The 15,690-nt window shown below is 42.7% G+C and overlaps 1 protein-coding gene across 1 annotated transcript in view; it reads left to right on the top strand.

Annotated features, from left to right (window-relative positions):
- The window catches only part of LOC139443337 (uncharacterized), a 22,519-nt gene extending 6,829 nt beyond the window's left edge, over positions 1 to 15,690 (top strand). The window contains exons 4-18 of the mRNA XM_071224316.1: positions 4,491 to 4,529; positions 4,743 to 4,814; positions 5,013 to 5,137; positions 5,255 to 5,412; positions 6,322 to 6,418; positions 6,995 to 7,077; positions 7,971 to 8,014; positions 9,082 to 9,192; positions 10,128 to 10,214; positions 10,685 to 10,793; positions 11,475 to 11,614; positions 12,615 to 13,015; positions 13,645 to 13,742; positions 14,341 to 14,397; positions 15,633 to 15,690. Of these exons, the coding sequence (XP_071080417.1) occupies positions 4,491 to 4,529; positions 4,743 to 4,814; positions 5,013 to 5,137; positions 5,255 to 5,412; positions 6,322 to 6,418; positions 6,995 to 7,077; positions 7,971 to 8,014; positions 9,082 to 9,192; positions 10,128 to 10,214; positions 10,685 to 10,793; positions 11,475 to 11,614; positions 12,615 to 13,015; positions 13,645 to 13,742; positions 14,341 to 14,397; positions 15,633 to 15,658 (1,647 nt within the window). The 3' untranslated portion in view covers positions 15,659 to 15,690. The remainder of the gene's footprint in view (positions 1 to 4,490; positions 4,530 to 4,742; positions 4,815 to 5,012; positions 5,138 to 5,254; positions 5,413 to 6,321; positions 6,419 to 6,994; positions 7,078 to 7,970; positions 8,015 to 9,081; positions 9,193 to 10,127; positions 10,215 to 10,684; positions 10,794 to 11,474; positions 11,615 to 12,614; positions 13,016 to 13,644; positions 13,743 to 14,340; positions 14,398 to 15,632) is intronic.

Here is a 15,690-nt window from a genome sequence, read left to right as displayed (position 1 = left end):
ATAAATGTGTGATGTGTGAATCGAGATGCCCAGTACACACACTTGTATACGTCTTGGGTTACATCTGATGCGCGATGCGCAGGACTGGGCTCATTCATGAAGTGCGTTTAGCAAAACACGTACGCATAAGGTGTGTGTCGAGTATTTCGCACAATATATAGGCATTCGGTGTGGGGCGAGTTTGGCGTTTAACACACATACGCCTTAGGTGTGTGGCAAGTAAAGCGTATGGCAAATACGCCTTAGAACCTAAGGCGAGTATGGCGCTTAACACATACGCATAAGGTTTGTTGCGAGTATGGCGCTTAGCACATACGCATAAGGTTTGTGGCGAGTACAGCGCATAACACGTACGCCTTAGAACCTAAGGCGAGTATGGCGCTTAACACATACGCATAAGGTTTGTTACGAGTATAGCGCAAAACACATACACCTTAGAACCATAGGCGAGTATGGCGCTTAACACATACGTGACGTAGCGCGTCTTTTGGGTGACGTAGCTTGTCTTTTGGGTGTACTACTTAATTGGGGGAATTAGTCGGTAGCAGCGGTCACGACTGGCTATCACCTTGAATGACAGAGAAGGCTGTTGAGTTGGTGACGTTTATTGGTGGAAGCAGAGTGAATTTACATAGAAGTACATTTAATTGTAATGGCATGATAATATATATAAGAGGTTGAGTCATATTCATCTAATTGCATACATATGATTAAAACAATTCAATACGTGTACAACACGTACGATCATAATAATACAATCGGCATACAACCGATAATAACATGACTGTAAAGATGTACAATATATTTGTTTAACGGATGGTTATTAAAAGGCATTAATTACGTGAAAATATGTCTGGTAGAAAACAGTAGAAAAACAGTAACGCATGGATAGACAATATAAATACATGTTGGCCGACTCAGTTTTCAATGTTACTAAGTTGCAGGCAAATCATTGCTATGAGTATGTGTCACTGAATGTAGGAACGTACAAGTTATTGACATTGGTACACATACTCATATTGGGATGTTGCCGTGCAAGCAGAGTGAAGTTTGCTACCACCGACCGCCGTATATATACAACTCAGGCCGTCATTACGTTACATAACTAAAGATCACAACATCCTAGGTGTCCGCGGTTGATCGGCTGTACAATGGGTGGGTGTGTCATTATTTACGGATTTATTCAAGTAGGTTGTTGTATTGCCTAACTGACCCTTACATCACTGTCGGACTGACCATGTGTGCCGGCCCTGTGACGTGAAGTTAACTCATTAATCACTGGTTCTGATAGAGAGTGACCCTTTGTGTCGGCCTGGCTGGGCAGATTTGCATAATGAGCCACTGTCTCACAGCTGGAGTGACCGTGAGTTTAGCCGCATATGTGAAACATAAAATATCTTATATGCGGCGGTCAGTTAGTGCATTCGCTATACTGAATTTACTTTAAGAATAGTCAGATTAGTTTACCGATATAGGTTGATTGATATATATTTTCTAATAGGAATTTGGTGTTAGAAGAAAGCTATGACAATACCCCTCTGCGACAGGAAGCTTTTGTCCTCAAAAGCAAAAATAGAATTGACATAATTAGGTAAGGATAAACGTTGATACAGACATGGTAATACAATGCAAAAAAACAATAGATGTGTTACAGACATGGTAATACAATGCAAAAAACAATAGATAACATTACATTTGATTAATGTTCATCAACGATAATGGTCATAATCATTTCTGGTACAAAATGGATTATCATCATTATTATTTGTTATTATTAATAGTTTTTGTTGTTGCGATGTTCAAGACAGATATGAGAAAACATAAAGACCGAATAGTTGGGCAAGAGCACTTGGTGATGAGGAAGTTTGGAAACAAGGGCTTGTGTGGCCCTACGAAATTCGAAGCATACCTACGATAGAGATGGCAAATGCTGTAAAGAAAATTAGGGTAAGAAAGTGAAGCAATGATGGGATCAGTATCATTGAGTTACTTTGGTTAACCCTTCATTTCACCACAATGTTGACATGATTCTCACGTAGATATATTGGCTGGACATGGGAGTTTATGATTTACGAAAATTTTATGGTTACGTTTTCTACCTGTCTGGGTGATGAGGTTACGATTGGCTTGATCGTGGCAGTTCGGTTGGCTGAGGTCCTTGCGGGAAGGTTGACCTAGTGACATTAGAGCATTTTGGGATCTGTGCAACATCATCCGATATGGATGTTAGAAGATCACGGCCCTGCTCAGGAGTCGATTGTTGGAACTACTGAGATGCCTGGTGTTTTGAGGCGTTTGGTTTGACTGGTGCCTGACTTGTTTTGAGGCGTTTGGTTTGACTGGTGCCTGACTTGTTTTGAGGCGTTTGGTTTGACTGGTGCCTGACTTGTTTTGAGGCGTTTGGTTTGACTGGTGCCTGACTTGTTTTGAGGCGTTTGGTTTGACTGGTGCCTGACTCGTTTTGAGGCGATTGGTTTGTTTGTCACCTGACTTTTGCAGCTCTTCTCTGTGATTCTTCGGTGTTCTGCCAGTCGTTGACCTGGTCCAAGAAAGGATCCTCTCACCAGTTGACGTAGCGGTCTTTTTGGGGTGACGTAGCTTGTCTTTTGGGTGTACTACTTAATTGGGGGAATTAGTCGGTAGCAGCGGTCACGACTGGCTATCACCTTGAATGACAGAGAAGGCTGTTGAGTTGGTGACGTTTATTGGTGGAAGCAGAGTGAATTTACATAGAAGTACATTTAATTGTAATGGCATGATAATATATATAAGAGGTTGAGTCATATTCATCTAATTGCATACATATGATTAAAACAATTCAATACGTGTACAACACGTACGATCATAATAATACAATCGGCATACAACCGATAATAACATGACTGTAAAGATGTACAATATATTTGTTTAACGGATGGTTATTAAAAGGCATTAATTACGTGAAAATATGTCTGGTAGAAAACAGTAGAAAAACAGTAACGCATGGATAGACAATATAAATACATGTTGGCCGACTCAGTTTTCAATGTTACTAAGTTGCAGGCAAATCATTGCTATGAGTATGTGTCACTGAATGTAGGAACGTACAAGTTATTGACATTGGTACACATACTCATATTGGGATGTTGCCGTGCAACTAGTATACTAAAATACTAATATATGTTCGCGAGAGGAAGTATTGTCTGGATATTAAGTCCATGATAATTTTCACAACGCTACGATATAGTCGAAATAGATCTAACCTACCTCTAACGTATTAAGATCGTAGCTGACAAAATAAGTTAACAGTTAAGTAAATAGTGACTTACCTTGAATGACAGAGAAGGCTGTTGAGTGGGTGACGTTTATTGGTGGAAGCAGAGTGAAGTTTGCTACCACCGACCGCCGTATATATAGAACTCAGGCCTTCATTATGTTACATAACTAAAGATCACAACATCCCAGGTGTCCGCGGTTGATCGGCTGTACAATGGGTGGGTGTGTCATTATTTACGGATTTATTCAAGTAGGTTGTTGTATTGCCTAACTGACCCTTACATCACTGTCGGACTGACCATGTGTGCCGGCCCTGTGACGTGAAGTTAACTCATTAATCACTGGTTCTGAGAGAGAGTGACCCTTTGTGTCGGCCTGGCTGGGCAGATTTGCATAATGAGCCACTGTCTCACAGCTGGAGTGACCGTGAGTTTAGCCGCATATGTGAAACATAAAATATCTTATATGCGGCGGTCAGTTAGTGCATTCGCTATACTGAATTTACTTTAAGAATAGTCAGATTAGTTTACCGATATAGGTTGATTGATATATATTTTCTAATAGGAATTTGGTGTTAGAAGAAAGCTATGACATACGCATAAGGTTTGTGGCGAGTATGGCGCTTAAAACATACGCATAAGGTTTATTGAGAGTATAGCGCATAACAAATACGCCTGAGAACCTAAGGTGCATATGGCGCTGAACACACACGCATAAGGTATGTGGCAAGTATAGCGCATAACACATACGCATAAGGTTTATTGAGAGTATAGCGCATAACAAATACGCCTGAGAACCTAAGGTGCATATGGCGCTGAACACACACGCATAAGGTATGTGGCAAGTATAGCGCATAACACAAACGCGTAAGGTGTGTGGCGAGAATAGCGCATAACAAATACGCCTTAGAACCTAAGGTGCATATGGCGCTGAACAGACGCGCATTAGGTGTGTGGCAAGTATAGTGCATAACACATACGTATAAGGTGTGTGGCGAGTATAGCGCATAACACATACGCCTTAGAACCTGGGGCGAGTATAGCGCTGAACACACACGCATTAGGTGTGTGGCAAGTATAGCGCATAACACATACGCCTTAGAACCTGGGGCGAGTATAGCGCTTAACACACACGCCATATGCGTGACCATTAGGAAACGCACGTTGTTAGATGTTGGGTGGATGCGCAGAGGTTATTGTTTGGTATCTAAATGTTTAATCCTCGTCTGTCCTCAGCCGGCGGTTCTTGCGGCGGATCGGACCATCAACTGGCCCGTAAGTATATACTAGTTTAACGCAGAGCTAACCTAGTACCTGAATAAGGATAATTAATTATCCTAATCAAGGCTAAAAGGAAACATCCGGTTCTTAAATGGTTGACATATTCCTTCATTTGCATGAGCGTGACGGTACACATGTTAACCGTTAAATGTATAGTTGGTCAATATGCTTGACGTTATGACTACAACCAACTGATTCCATTTGCAGGACATGGCTCCCCGATACGCCCCACACCGCGCCATCGGCCAGTCCGAGTACAAAAACACCTTTATGTTGGCGGTAAGTTGCGTCGTCTCGGTGGGTTGATTCTATAAAATACAATAGGAATTTCTGGCGCCAAAGGTTTTACATCACTCTAAAGCCTTTTGCACATTCGTAAACCTTAATCAAACTATCATTTTTTCTACGACTTGCGAAACCTTTGACTTAACCAGTCGTTCAGCGTTTCCCGTTTAACTCACTCACTGAATTTTCTAGGGCCGAGCGGCCACTGCCCCAGTCTTCCCCAAAGTGAACACCTGCAAGATGAAACTCCCACTGGACCCTGCCAAGTTCCACCTGCAGAGGGACAGTCATTTCGATTTCGGCCACGACGAGTCCAGGTCAGTTGTTTTACACCCATCCTGAACAAAGTATCACATCTGTGTTGTCCACTTTAAAAAAATAAGAGAATATCCGAAGTACTTCTACATACCTGTAAAAGTAAAATGCCATTGCAGCGGCGTTAGCGAGCATATGCGGACATATGGGCGGTCAAGGCAGGATGACCTGTCGAGCAAGCTGGCCAGTACGGGGGACGCCCTGAAGATCAAACGTCACATGAAGGAAATGGAGCTGACCTCCAACGTCTTCCGAGGCGGCGACTACAATGGCGTAGGTGAGTTGACGGGTTTGTCTAGACGACGACTTCAACGGCGTAGGTGAGTTGACGGGTTTGTCTTGGCAGCATCTACAACGGCGTAGGTGAGTTGACGGGTTTGTCTGGGCGGCGACTTCAACGGCGTAGGTGAGTTGACGGGTTTGTCTAGACGGCGTCTACAATGGCGTAGGTGAGTTGACGGGTTTGTCTAGACGGTGACTTCAACGGCGTAGCTGAGTTGACGGCTTTTTCTAGGCAGCGTCGACAACGGCGTAGGTGAGTTGACGGGTTTGTCTAGACGGAGACTTCAACGGCGTAGCTTAGTTGTCCGGTTTGTCTAGACGGCGCCTTCAACGGCGTAGCTGAGTTGACGGCATGGTCTAGGCAGCGTCTACAACAGCGTAGGTGAGTTGACGGGTTTGTCTAGACGGAGACTTCAACGGCGTAGCTTAGTTGTCCGGTTTGTCTAGACGGCGCCTTCAACGGCGTAGCTGAGTTGACGGCATGGTCTAGGCAGCGTCTACAACAGCGTAGGTGAGTTGTCGGGTGTCTCTTTGAGGCGACGAGAACGGTTTTTGATGTGATGGATGTTTCAAGGGGATACTTGTTTTTATAGGTTGGAAAGGTCAGCATATACAACCCCGACACTCGTTTTGGTGGCCACGTAAGGCTCTGTTAGCTAAGGTGCCACAATTCGCTTTGCAGCGCCTTGTAAATCCACTTACCCACTTCTGGGTTTCAGATCAAGCTCATTCCAGTTGAATGCTACAAGTCTCAACACAATGTCTTCCTACTCGTACGCTCCTGTTGTTTCAACGTACTGCTTAAATGTATTTTGCTGCTCGTATTATCATTGTCATGATACCGACGACGATGACGATGACGATGATGATGATGATGATTATGATGATTATGATGATGTTGCAGCTGCTCACAACTACGAGACAACCACCTTTGGTGACTATGGTCCCCGAACAAGACCTCCAGCAGAGATCATTGCACACCAGTTCAACCAAGACAAGCCGTAAGTAAACCGTGCAAACACGTCGTGAATGTTCAACAGAACAGAGAAGTTCAAACCTTATTAATACCTTATCAAACAGAAACTGTTCGTCACGTGACATTTCGGATAATACCCATAATGCACCCTTGAAGATCCGGGTTAAAACTGATCCTCAGAAACCCATGCTTGTCGTAACAGGCGACTAACGGGAACAGATGGTCAGACTGGCAGACTTAGTTGATGCATGTCAACGTATCCCAATTGCGTATATCGATGCTAATGATGATCAATCACTGGATTGTCTGGTCCAGACCAGATTATTTACAGACTGGCGTCATATATTTGAAATATTTATTGTTGAGTGTTTAACAACAAACAAACATGATAACATAAGGGTATTAAATAGAGAATCTCACTCGAGTGTATTTGATATAAATATTATAATATATTATTTAAACCTTTTAAACTTTTGTCAACGAGTCACCTGTCACGTCACTTCACTCCTCTGGAAGCAAAATACGACTAACCCCTGTCACAAGAATTAATGTTATCATCCATCTGTAACGAAGAAAATGAACGTCTACATGACTGTTGCAGGCGGGGTGGAAGAGCGTCTGAGAACGTCCCGAACGAACTGACCACGTATGCGAGACAGCACACTGTTCCGGCAGTGTTCAAAGGTAGGACCCACGTCATCTTCCCGAGGCAAGAGAGTTAACTGACTTTAAAAGTCCAGTTCCAACCTTGCCGAACTAGGCTGGAATTACTGGGCTCGATCGTAGCGCCACCAGTGGCTATTACCAGCTATGTCCCTTCTAAGCCTCTTCTATGGACCAATCAGATTCCACCTCTCGTATCACTTGCGTTTGCTTTACACAAAAAGGTGGCGCCCAGTCAGGACGATCTGATAGATAATCAAGATCTATATTGTGATAAAACGTGTCTTACATCGCGAAATGCATCAAATCACGTGAGCACCTTGATCCAAAACATGAAAAGATTTTGAAAACATCTGTTGACAACGTGGACTATGCATAGACACGTTAGTCCAGCCAAATTGTAACTCCGTAATACCAGCCTGGTTCGGCAAGGGTGGAAACTGGAAACTTTATAGTCAGTTAACTCTCTTGCCTCGGGAAGATGGATCCACGTAGGAGACTAGCTTAACCCATCCTTCAGAATATTTGTACTCTGGGCTCCTTGCAGCTAAAGTCCCCGCCAAACTTCAGTGTCTGTCGTTAAAACACGTATCGGGCGGCCATAATGTGTGACCTGTCTTCTTGCGTGTCATCGGACCCCGACGGTGTGGATAAGGACGCTTCGAGATAACGATATTCGACTCAATCACCAAGATTTAGGCCTTGCAATGTTTCTGATAAAAGTTTTCGAAACAGAAGGGTATAAAAACAACATTCTCATCAAATACTATTAAGTAAAAATAATTACTTACCGCTCAAAAACGAAATTATTGAAGATGACTGGCACAATGGTGATACACAATTGGTCAACCTTTCGTGACGTCATGGGGATCAATTTCGAACTGTTGTCATCAGCTGATTTCCTCTTGTTTCAGATGCACTGGATGGGAGGGATTATCAAACAGCGGCTCATTTCAAGGTCAGCATGCATTGTTTCCCAGCCCGTTAAGATGCGGAGTAGGATAGGTCTTCAGCAACCTATGCTTGCCGCAAAAGGCGACTATGCTTGCCGTAAGAGGCGACTAACGGGATCAGGTAGTCAGGCTTGCTGACTTGGTTGATACATGTCATCGTATCCCAATTGCGCGGATCGATGCTCATGTTGTCAATCACTGGATTGTCTGGTCCAGACTCGATTACTTAAAGACCGCCGTCATAAAGCTGGGATATTGATGAGTGCGGCGTTAAACAACAAACAAACAAACAAACAAACATTGTTTCCCAGCCAACTGTTCTTTAAGGTTCACAGTAAAGTTAATTCCTCTGTATGACCTTCATTTCTCTTTGCTCCCTAGGTAATTCCAAACCATGTGTCATGTGTCAATCTGCAAGTGTGAGGACAGGACATATATCGCAAACTAGGAACCAAGTTGCATCTTGCTTAGGCTTGCCCTGTATTGGTATTCATTCATTATCCCCCGTCCAACAAAGTTGGCGGGGGATATAGAAACGGGCTCCGTCCGTCCGTCACGTTTCATTTCCGGAGCATAACTCATACACTGTTCAGTATTTTTTCATCAAACTTTGCAGGTCTGTCAGGTACATGCTGAACTGGTGCCTTTTGCTATTTAGAAATTTTAGAAATCCTTACCTTTTTACGTTTCCATGGCAACAAGATGGACTTAGGTTCTGTGAGGGTAGGGTTCGTTTCCGGAGCATAACTCATAAACCGTTCAATATTTGTTCATCATACTTTGCAGGTCTGTCAGGTAAATGCTGAACTGGTGCCTTTTGCTATTTATAAATTTTATAAATTTTTAATTTTTTTACGTTTCCATGGCAGCAAGATGGACTTAGGTTCCAAACTCTTCTTTTTTTTACAATTTCCATGACAAGTTTCACCTCGGTTAAAAAAGGTTAGGGTTTGTTTAGATTTAATTATGTCATAAATTCTGCAACAAGGGCGGGGGATATAGCCACGTTAGTGGCAAACTCTTGTTACATGTTTGTTTGTGTACAAGTAAATAACAAAGCATTTGTCTACAGCTCGGCTCTGACGCCAACACAGTCGCCTCCATCTACGGCAAGGACTTCGCTCCGGGTGGGATGGTGACTAGAAGCCAGCCAAAGTTCTATGAACCGCCATCGGCTGGCAATGTAAGTGTCTCCTTAATCTTACAACTTACAATCTTACAAGTCAGTGAGTTTTACGCCGTTAACAACAGTACTTTAAATCACGATGCGTCAGTTTGAAGTGGGAGGAAAGACGAAAGTGACGCCGGTTGGACAGTAGAGGTTTCCGCTGTGGTGAAACCAACGAGCTTTATGCTGACAAAGACTCCTGATCGGGACTCATAAGCAGCCGGTCCTGTCACTGCTAAGGTACACAACGTGGCACAGAGAATTGTGATGCCACGGCCACTGTAAAAGGTCTCCAATGATTATGATCAGGGGGAATCTGGGTTTTCGCACCCGAGATCAGCAGATCCTGGCTGGAGTAAGGGACGCAAGTCTTGCGCCACATGTGACCCTTTTGTTAACCTTAGAATTATGTACATGTAATCAGATACATGTCAGATGTTATTATAGTAAACAGTATTGATACTTTGCAATTACGTCTAAACCACATTCAAGTTAGTTAAAAGATAAATCCGCGAAATCTATCTTCAGAAACGTTCGTGCTAAATTGATGATATGCTATCGAATTCGCTTCTGCATGGGAGATGATGAACAGCACATGTTGACACATATTACCGTGTTTCTCCTTGTTATGTTATATACAGTTCTTGTAATTCATGTCTTTCTGGGGGCACGGGTGGCCCAGTCGTCTAAGGCGCCGCGATTCGCTGTGCAGAGTTGCGTCCCTTGGGCACGCCAGAAACCTATGATTGTGGTGGGTTCGAATCCAGGTTCGCCCCGATTATGTTTCTAGGTTTGTCAGCACCATACCCGTGCTCGTGGGTTTCACCGAAGTGGTAAACGTCTATCCTCCCACATTAAGCTGACACGCCGTGATATAACTGGAATACTGTTAAAATCGGCGTTAAACCCAACTCACTCACTCACTCATGTCTCTCATGTCTCTTCTCCAGCTGCTGCAGAATGATCCTGATTTTTCCAAGTTTGGCACAACCAGCAACCAGACGGACTTCACTTTCTCAACCATGCCGATGGCCAAGGTGAGTGAGCGGGTATTCTACGCTTATTTTGCCCACAGTCCTGAAGGGTGCGAGATCGCCTCCGTGGTGTAGTGGATGGAGCCTCTGCCCTTTAAAAAGATGATCGGTGGTTCGATCCCCGACCGGGACGTTAAAATATAGCGCGACATAATAACATAAAACGCCGGGCAGTGGCACCGTTCCCCCACCAACTATTGGTGTCCAACAATTTCCTGGGAATAAACCAGTGGTCGTGTAGGCCGTTTGACGTTAAAATATAGCGCGACATAATAACATAAAACGCCGGGCAGTGGCACCGTTCCCCCACCAACTATTGGTGTCCAACAATTTCCTGGGAATAAACCAGTGGTCGTGTAGGCCGTTTGAGATGATTCTGATCATTTTCCTAACTTTCATTGTTGTGATAATCTATATATGTCGGGAAAGCTTTTCAAAATTTACTTAGTATTGACTAAATGTTGCTGTTTAAGGGCGCGGATGGCAGGACCATCATGGAGGGAAATATTGACCGTCGTCATGGTAATAACGTCATTCTGTCATATGACCCTTCACGTCACGCTGACGACCGACAGAAATCACGTAAGTTACCGAACATAATCTTTCTGTTATCGTTCTTTTGTATTTGCGACTTATACATGAACAATGTGATATGAAAAATCCAATAAATTATCTTGTAGAAATATTATCCAGTGTAATATATCACTATTCTATTATCTGTAACATTAGAAACGAGATACAATACATTTATACATTTATTATTAAAGAAAGGATATAAAATACGCTGGTTAATCTAGAATGCAGAAATTTATACGCTTTTAAGAATCAGTGGATGGAATAGTGTACCAAATTATATTGGTAATTTACAAATGTTTAAAGTATCAACGCAGTGTAATATTCACTATGAACAAGCTAGCCAAGGTAGGAATTATTAAGTAAGGATAAGATATATGGATGAACAACTTCTTTATTACAATTAGGAGCGACGTTTCGGTGTAGGTTCTAACACCGTTTTCAAGCATAACGGTGATAACGGTGTTAGAACCTACACCGAAACGTCGCTCCTAATTGTAATAAAGAAGTTGTTCATCCATATACGTATCTTACTTAGTACTCCAACTTCTAAATGCCTCTGAAAGAAGGAATTATTAACACTAATTTGTTTATCAGGATTTAGTTTCTATAAAATGTTAATTTATTCTCACATATGTTTTCTTTGTCGTAAAATATGAAACGCCTTACAATTCCTTCAAACGTCTGTAGTGTCCCACGGAGACTACCTTAATCCCCCAAGTGCGTACACCCCCATGCAGCCTGTGAAAGCACCTACTGTAGAGTTCGACTACTTGAGGACCAACGACGCGCTACCTTATGAGGGCTTGCCTAATCTCAGCGAGGCAAAGGTGAGTATCCAGACGAATGCTGTGCTGTCTACAGTCGCTTTGCTACACAATGTATATATGATATACAGTATGTACAGAATTTTCTTAAGAATTCTCTTAACTCGCTAAGAAAATTCTTCGCTAAGAGTTACACTCAGGAATGTAATTATAATGACTCTAAGAGTAACTTTAAGCTAAGAGTAAAGTTAAATTTGGAGAGTAACTCTTAGTTTGGACGTTGGTCGTAACCAGGGACACCTGTTCTATATTTAGAACTCTGAGTATTTATACTCTCTGGGTTTAGGGGCATGGTTTTGTATCACGTGGTTGTCCCGTGGTGTCAAGTTGACGTGCGTCTGATGGATTTGGGGGATGGATTTTCACAAAGCATCACCATGAAACGCAACCCAAATTGGTCCAACTTGTCAATGAGTGGAAGGCAATTATCAAGGGCAAGTTACGCCGCAATTCAGATTTAAGATTAACTTTTGGTATTTCTTAGAATTTTCTCAGACGTTAGACCTCTTTCAGCATTCTAAGAATGTGTGCGAATACCGCCCTGGTTCTATTATGACTACTCGGTTTCGGATTCTATACTTTCCTTCTACAACAAGAATGCAGTTTGTGAGTGAGTGGGTTACATGGGGTTTTCTCCGCTTTAAACATTAACTCAGTTACATCTGGGCCTTAAGTGGGGCAGGTCGTCGATGTGTTTCTCTCGACACTAAATCCTCTAAACGCGGTTAGAGAGCTTGAAATATAAGGACTTTCGTCTGGATGAATTTTGTACACGACCCAACAATCTTCGACCTCCACAAATTTTCCCAGTCTTTACCTGTATTATTTGTGCACTTGACTTGCACTTTGGAAAGTCATAGCAGGGCATTTATTCAGTTTATCAAAGCCGACCTTGAGTGAGTGAGTATGGTTGTGTGCCGTTATATTCTAACTGGGCATCGCACATTGTACCAATGGCGTTGGCGTTGGTAGACAAACAACAATATTTATCGTTCTACTTCAGAATACGTTTGCCGGTACCTTCATGGGTGGCATCCATGCCATGGACCGTAGAAGACAGAAAGAGGAACACTGTCGAGATCGAAATCAGATGCGCAAGGAAACCCACTTCACACTGGGATATTCCGGTCCTGACTTCATCACAGAGACAAACAACCAGTTTGATGGCCGCCCTCAGACAGACCAAGAGAAACATCCAGCTGGAAAGACCGAATTTATTCCGGACACGAAGTTCGGACACTTGAACGCCAGTGAGAACACCCAGGACATGAAGGCTGCTGACCCGTACGTGTCCTCCAGCAAAGAGGCTTTGACCATCCGGAACCTGTTTGAGCCGGCCAAAACGGAAGCTGCTTTTAATACCTCTGTGATGAAGAGTGATTATACTCCGCTTGGAAGAAGAAGGTGAACTCTAGTCGGTTCTCTCGAATAGTTAACTTGTCTCGAACTTCATTCAGCATCAGCTATCGCTGAATGTGTTTAATGCATTTTCATATTAAGGAAATTACTTTGAAATCACCGAATCATTGCAATGTAGATTATATGACTGAAACAAGGCGATTACAGTTTCCACATGTACTGCAGGGCAAAATTGAGTGCGTGAGTATGGTTTTACGCCGCTTTTAGCAATATTCCAGCAATATCACGGCGGGGGACACCAGAAATTGGCTTCACACATTGTACCCATGTCGGGAATCGAACCCGGGTCTTCGGCGTGACGAGCGAACGCTTTAACCACTAGGCTACCCGACCGCCCCGCTAGGCAAAAGAAAGTATAAACATGAAAATTTCATTTGACCGTTATCTAAACAAAACACTGAAAACATAAGGTCCAAAACATAACTATGTTATCCGGATTAAATACACCACCATCGAATAACCATTTCTTGTTTGTTTCATTTTTAGCCACCATCAAATATGGGTTTATACTTTCTTTTTCCCCAGCAGAACGTTAAACACAATCTTCATTACATTCTCGTAAAAAGAACATGTTGTGCTTGTGGCAGCATTAAATTGTTACAATATATTTCCAGGATGAACGCGCATCAGCACCGGATGTTGGACAAATACGACACACTGTCGAGGAAGACGATCGAGGACTCGCACTTCTTTCATACGGACAATACAGGGCGTGAGTGTTTCATGATTCATATGTTATTGCTTCGAATAATCACTCGGATTAACTCGGCGCATTCCGCTACCCGTATAATGCCTCGGGGCAGTACATTCGTCGCCACTCGCCCCTTTCCGTAACCTGCAAGAAGACTCGTCGCCCTATCTTGCAGGTTACGGAAAGGGGCGTCTGGTGACGAATGGGACACGAGTCGCTATTCGGATTGTCACGAAATAACACGAGTTGGTCACGAATGTGGGCAGTTGATGGAGAAGAGATACGATTTGACCGTAAACTGCAAACCGAAAGATCCCGTCGCATACAGTTCGTTTAACACTACGGTCCTCATTTAAAATATATTATTGAGTGCAGAACAGAAATAGGATATTTTCAAAAAAAATTACTTTGAAATTTGTTTAAAGGTTGGTGACAGGCACCAACACGCGTTGTGTCTCGTGCACGGGACTAGTTCGAATATGGAGTTCTCCAAATGCTAACCGAGATAACCTAGAATGCATATACGAGCCGAATGTACAAGCTTTAATGTCAATGACCTGTTTCAATTGCATGGATCTCAGCTCACATTCAATTACATTGCTGTGGCCTTCTTTTGCAGGAAACAACTACCTATCAACAACAATAAATGATTTCATCAAGCCGGAAGTCATGACAGGTAGGTCAGGGGCTAAACTACCAGTGTAGCAGTAAAGCAATGCTTACACCTAAAAAAGCACATTATTTACACCAAAAAAAGCACAATTTCTTTTACAAGTAAAACTCAATTTACCATCTATGCAGAATTTTTTTAGTTTAAACTCTACACAGTCGAACGTGATATTTATTGTCTAACTTGAAAATCGGAATCTTAACTACGCACTTCAGGATTTTAGTGGTAGATGGTTTGTGATAAAATCTAACATACACGGTCCCAAAATGCAGGAAACAGCGTTTAAGAGCATCTAATTTCTAAACATTGTCTGTTAGTATGCCTCCAAACCCCACGAGCGGACCCTCGTAAAATTGGTTTTGCTTACACTTAAAATTAGCCTAGCTGCGACACTGCATTAACGCTAATGGACAGTGTATTGTATTGTACAGCTTGATACTGTACACGAGACCAATACTGTGCCCACAGGAGTGAGAAAGACATTTGACGTGGGGCTTGTATTGGTACACTCGCCCGTAAAATATTCACCCAAATACTGAACCCAAACTAAGTGAAGTAACTCTTGTTGGAGTGTCTAACGAGTGTGTTGGCAAAAGCTGCTCTACGTGTGAATTTAAACATTTAGTGTTTTCAGCATAAAGCTGTATTCAGAATCCATGTTCCATTATAAGGGCGTGTACACCATACAAAGCCACCAAAAAACCCCAAGTACGTCTGCGTTACGGCATTGAAGGAACTGGTTACGCTCTTGTTTGGATTATTGGGGATTTCCGGTTCTGTTTTTTCGGAATTTAAGAAATCGTATCAACAGCATGGAAAGTGGACTCTAAATCATGATAACTACAAACCATATATGCTAATAATTGCCTCGGAAAAAAACGCCACAACAAACGTTTCATTTTGTTTGTTTGTTTGTCAAGTACTAGTATTCACCTGAACAAACTCGGGAACAAAGTTTGTTTGTTGTTCAGCAATATCACAGCTACATGACGGCGGTCTGTAAATAAGCGAGTATGGACCAGACAATCCAGTGACTGACATCATGAACATCGATCCACGCAATTGGGATATCATGACATGCATCAACCATGTCAGCGAGCCTGACCACCCGATCCCGTTAGTCGCCTCTTACGACAAGCGTAGTCGCCTTTTACGGCAAGCATGGGTTGCTGAAGACCTATTCTACCCCGAATCTTCATGGGACTTGTTCGTTTTAAACTGTATTTGTTTTCTGTCAATAGGTCAGAAGCTCCTAGCAGCCAGATGAAGAAGCTGTTTAAAGTGGTCAGGAATTCCGCT

The sequence above is a fragment of the Haliotis cracherodii genome, unplaced genomic scaffold, assembly GCF_022045235.1.
Source record: "Haliotis cracherodii isolate W230 unplaced genomic scaffold, xgHalCrac1.p SCAF_5, whole genome shotgun sequence".
NCBI classification, from domain to species: Eukaryota; Metazoa; Mollusca; class Gastropoda; order Lepetellida; family Haliotidae; genus Haliotis; species Haliotis cracherodii.
This window is presented reverse-complemented; position numbering and strand designations above follow the sequence as displayed.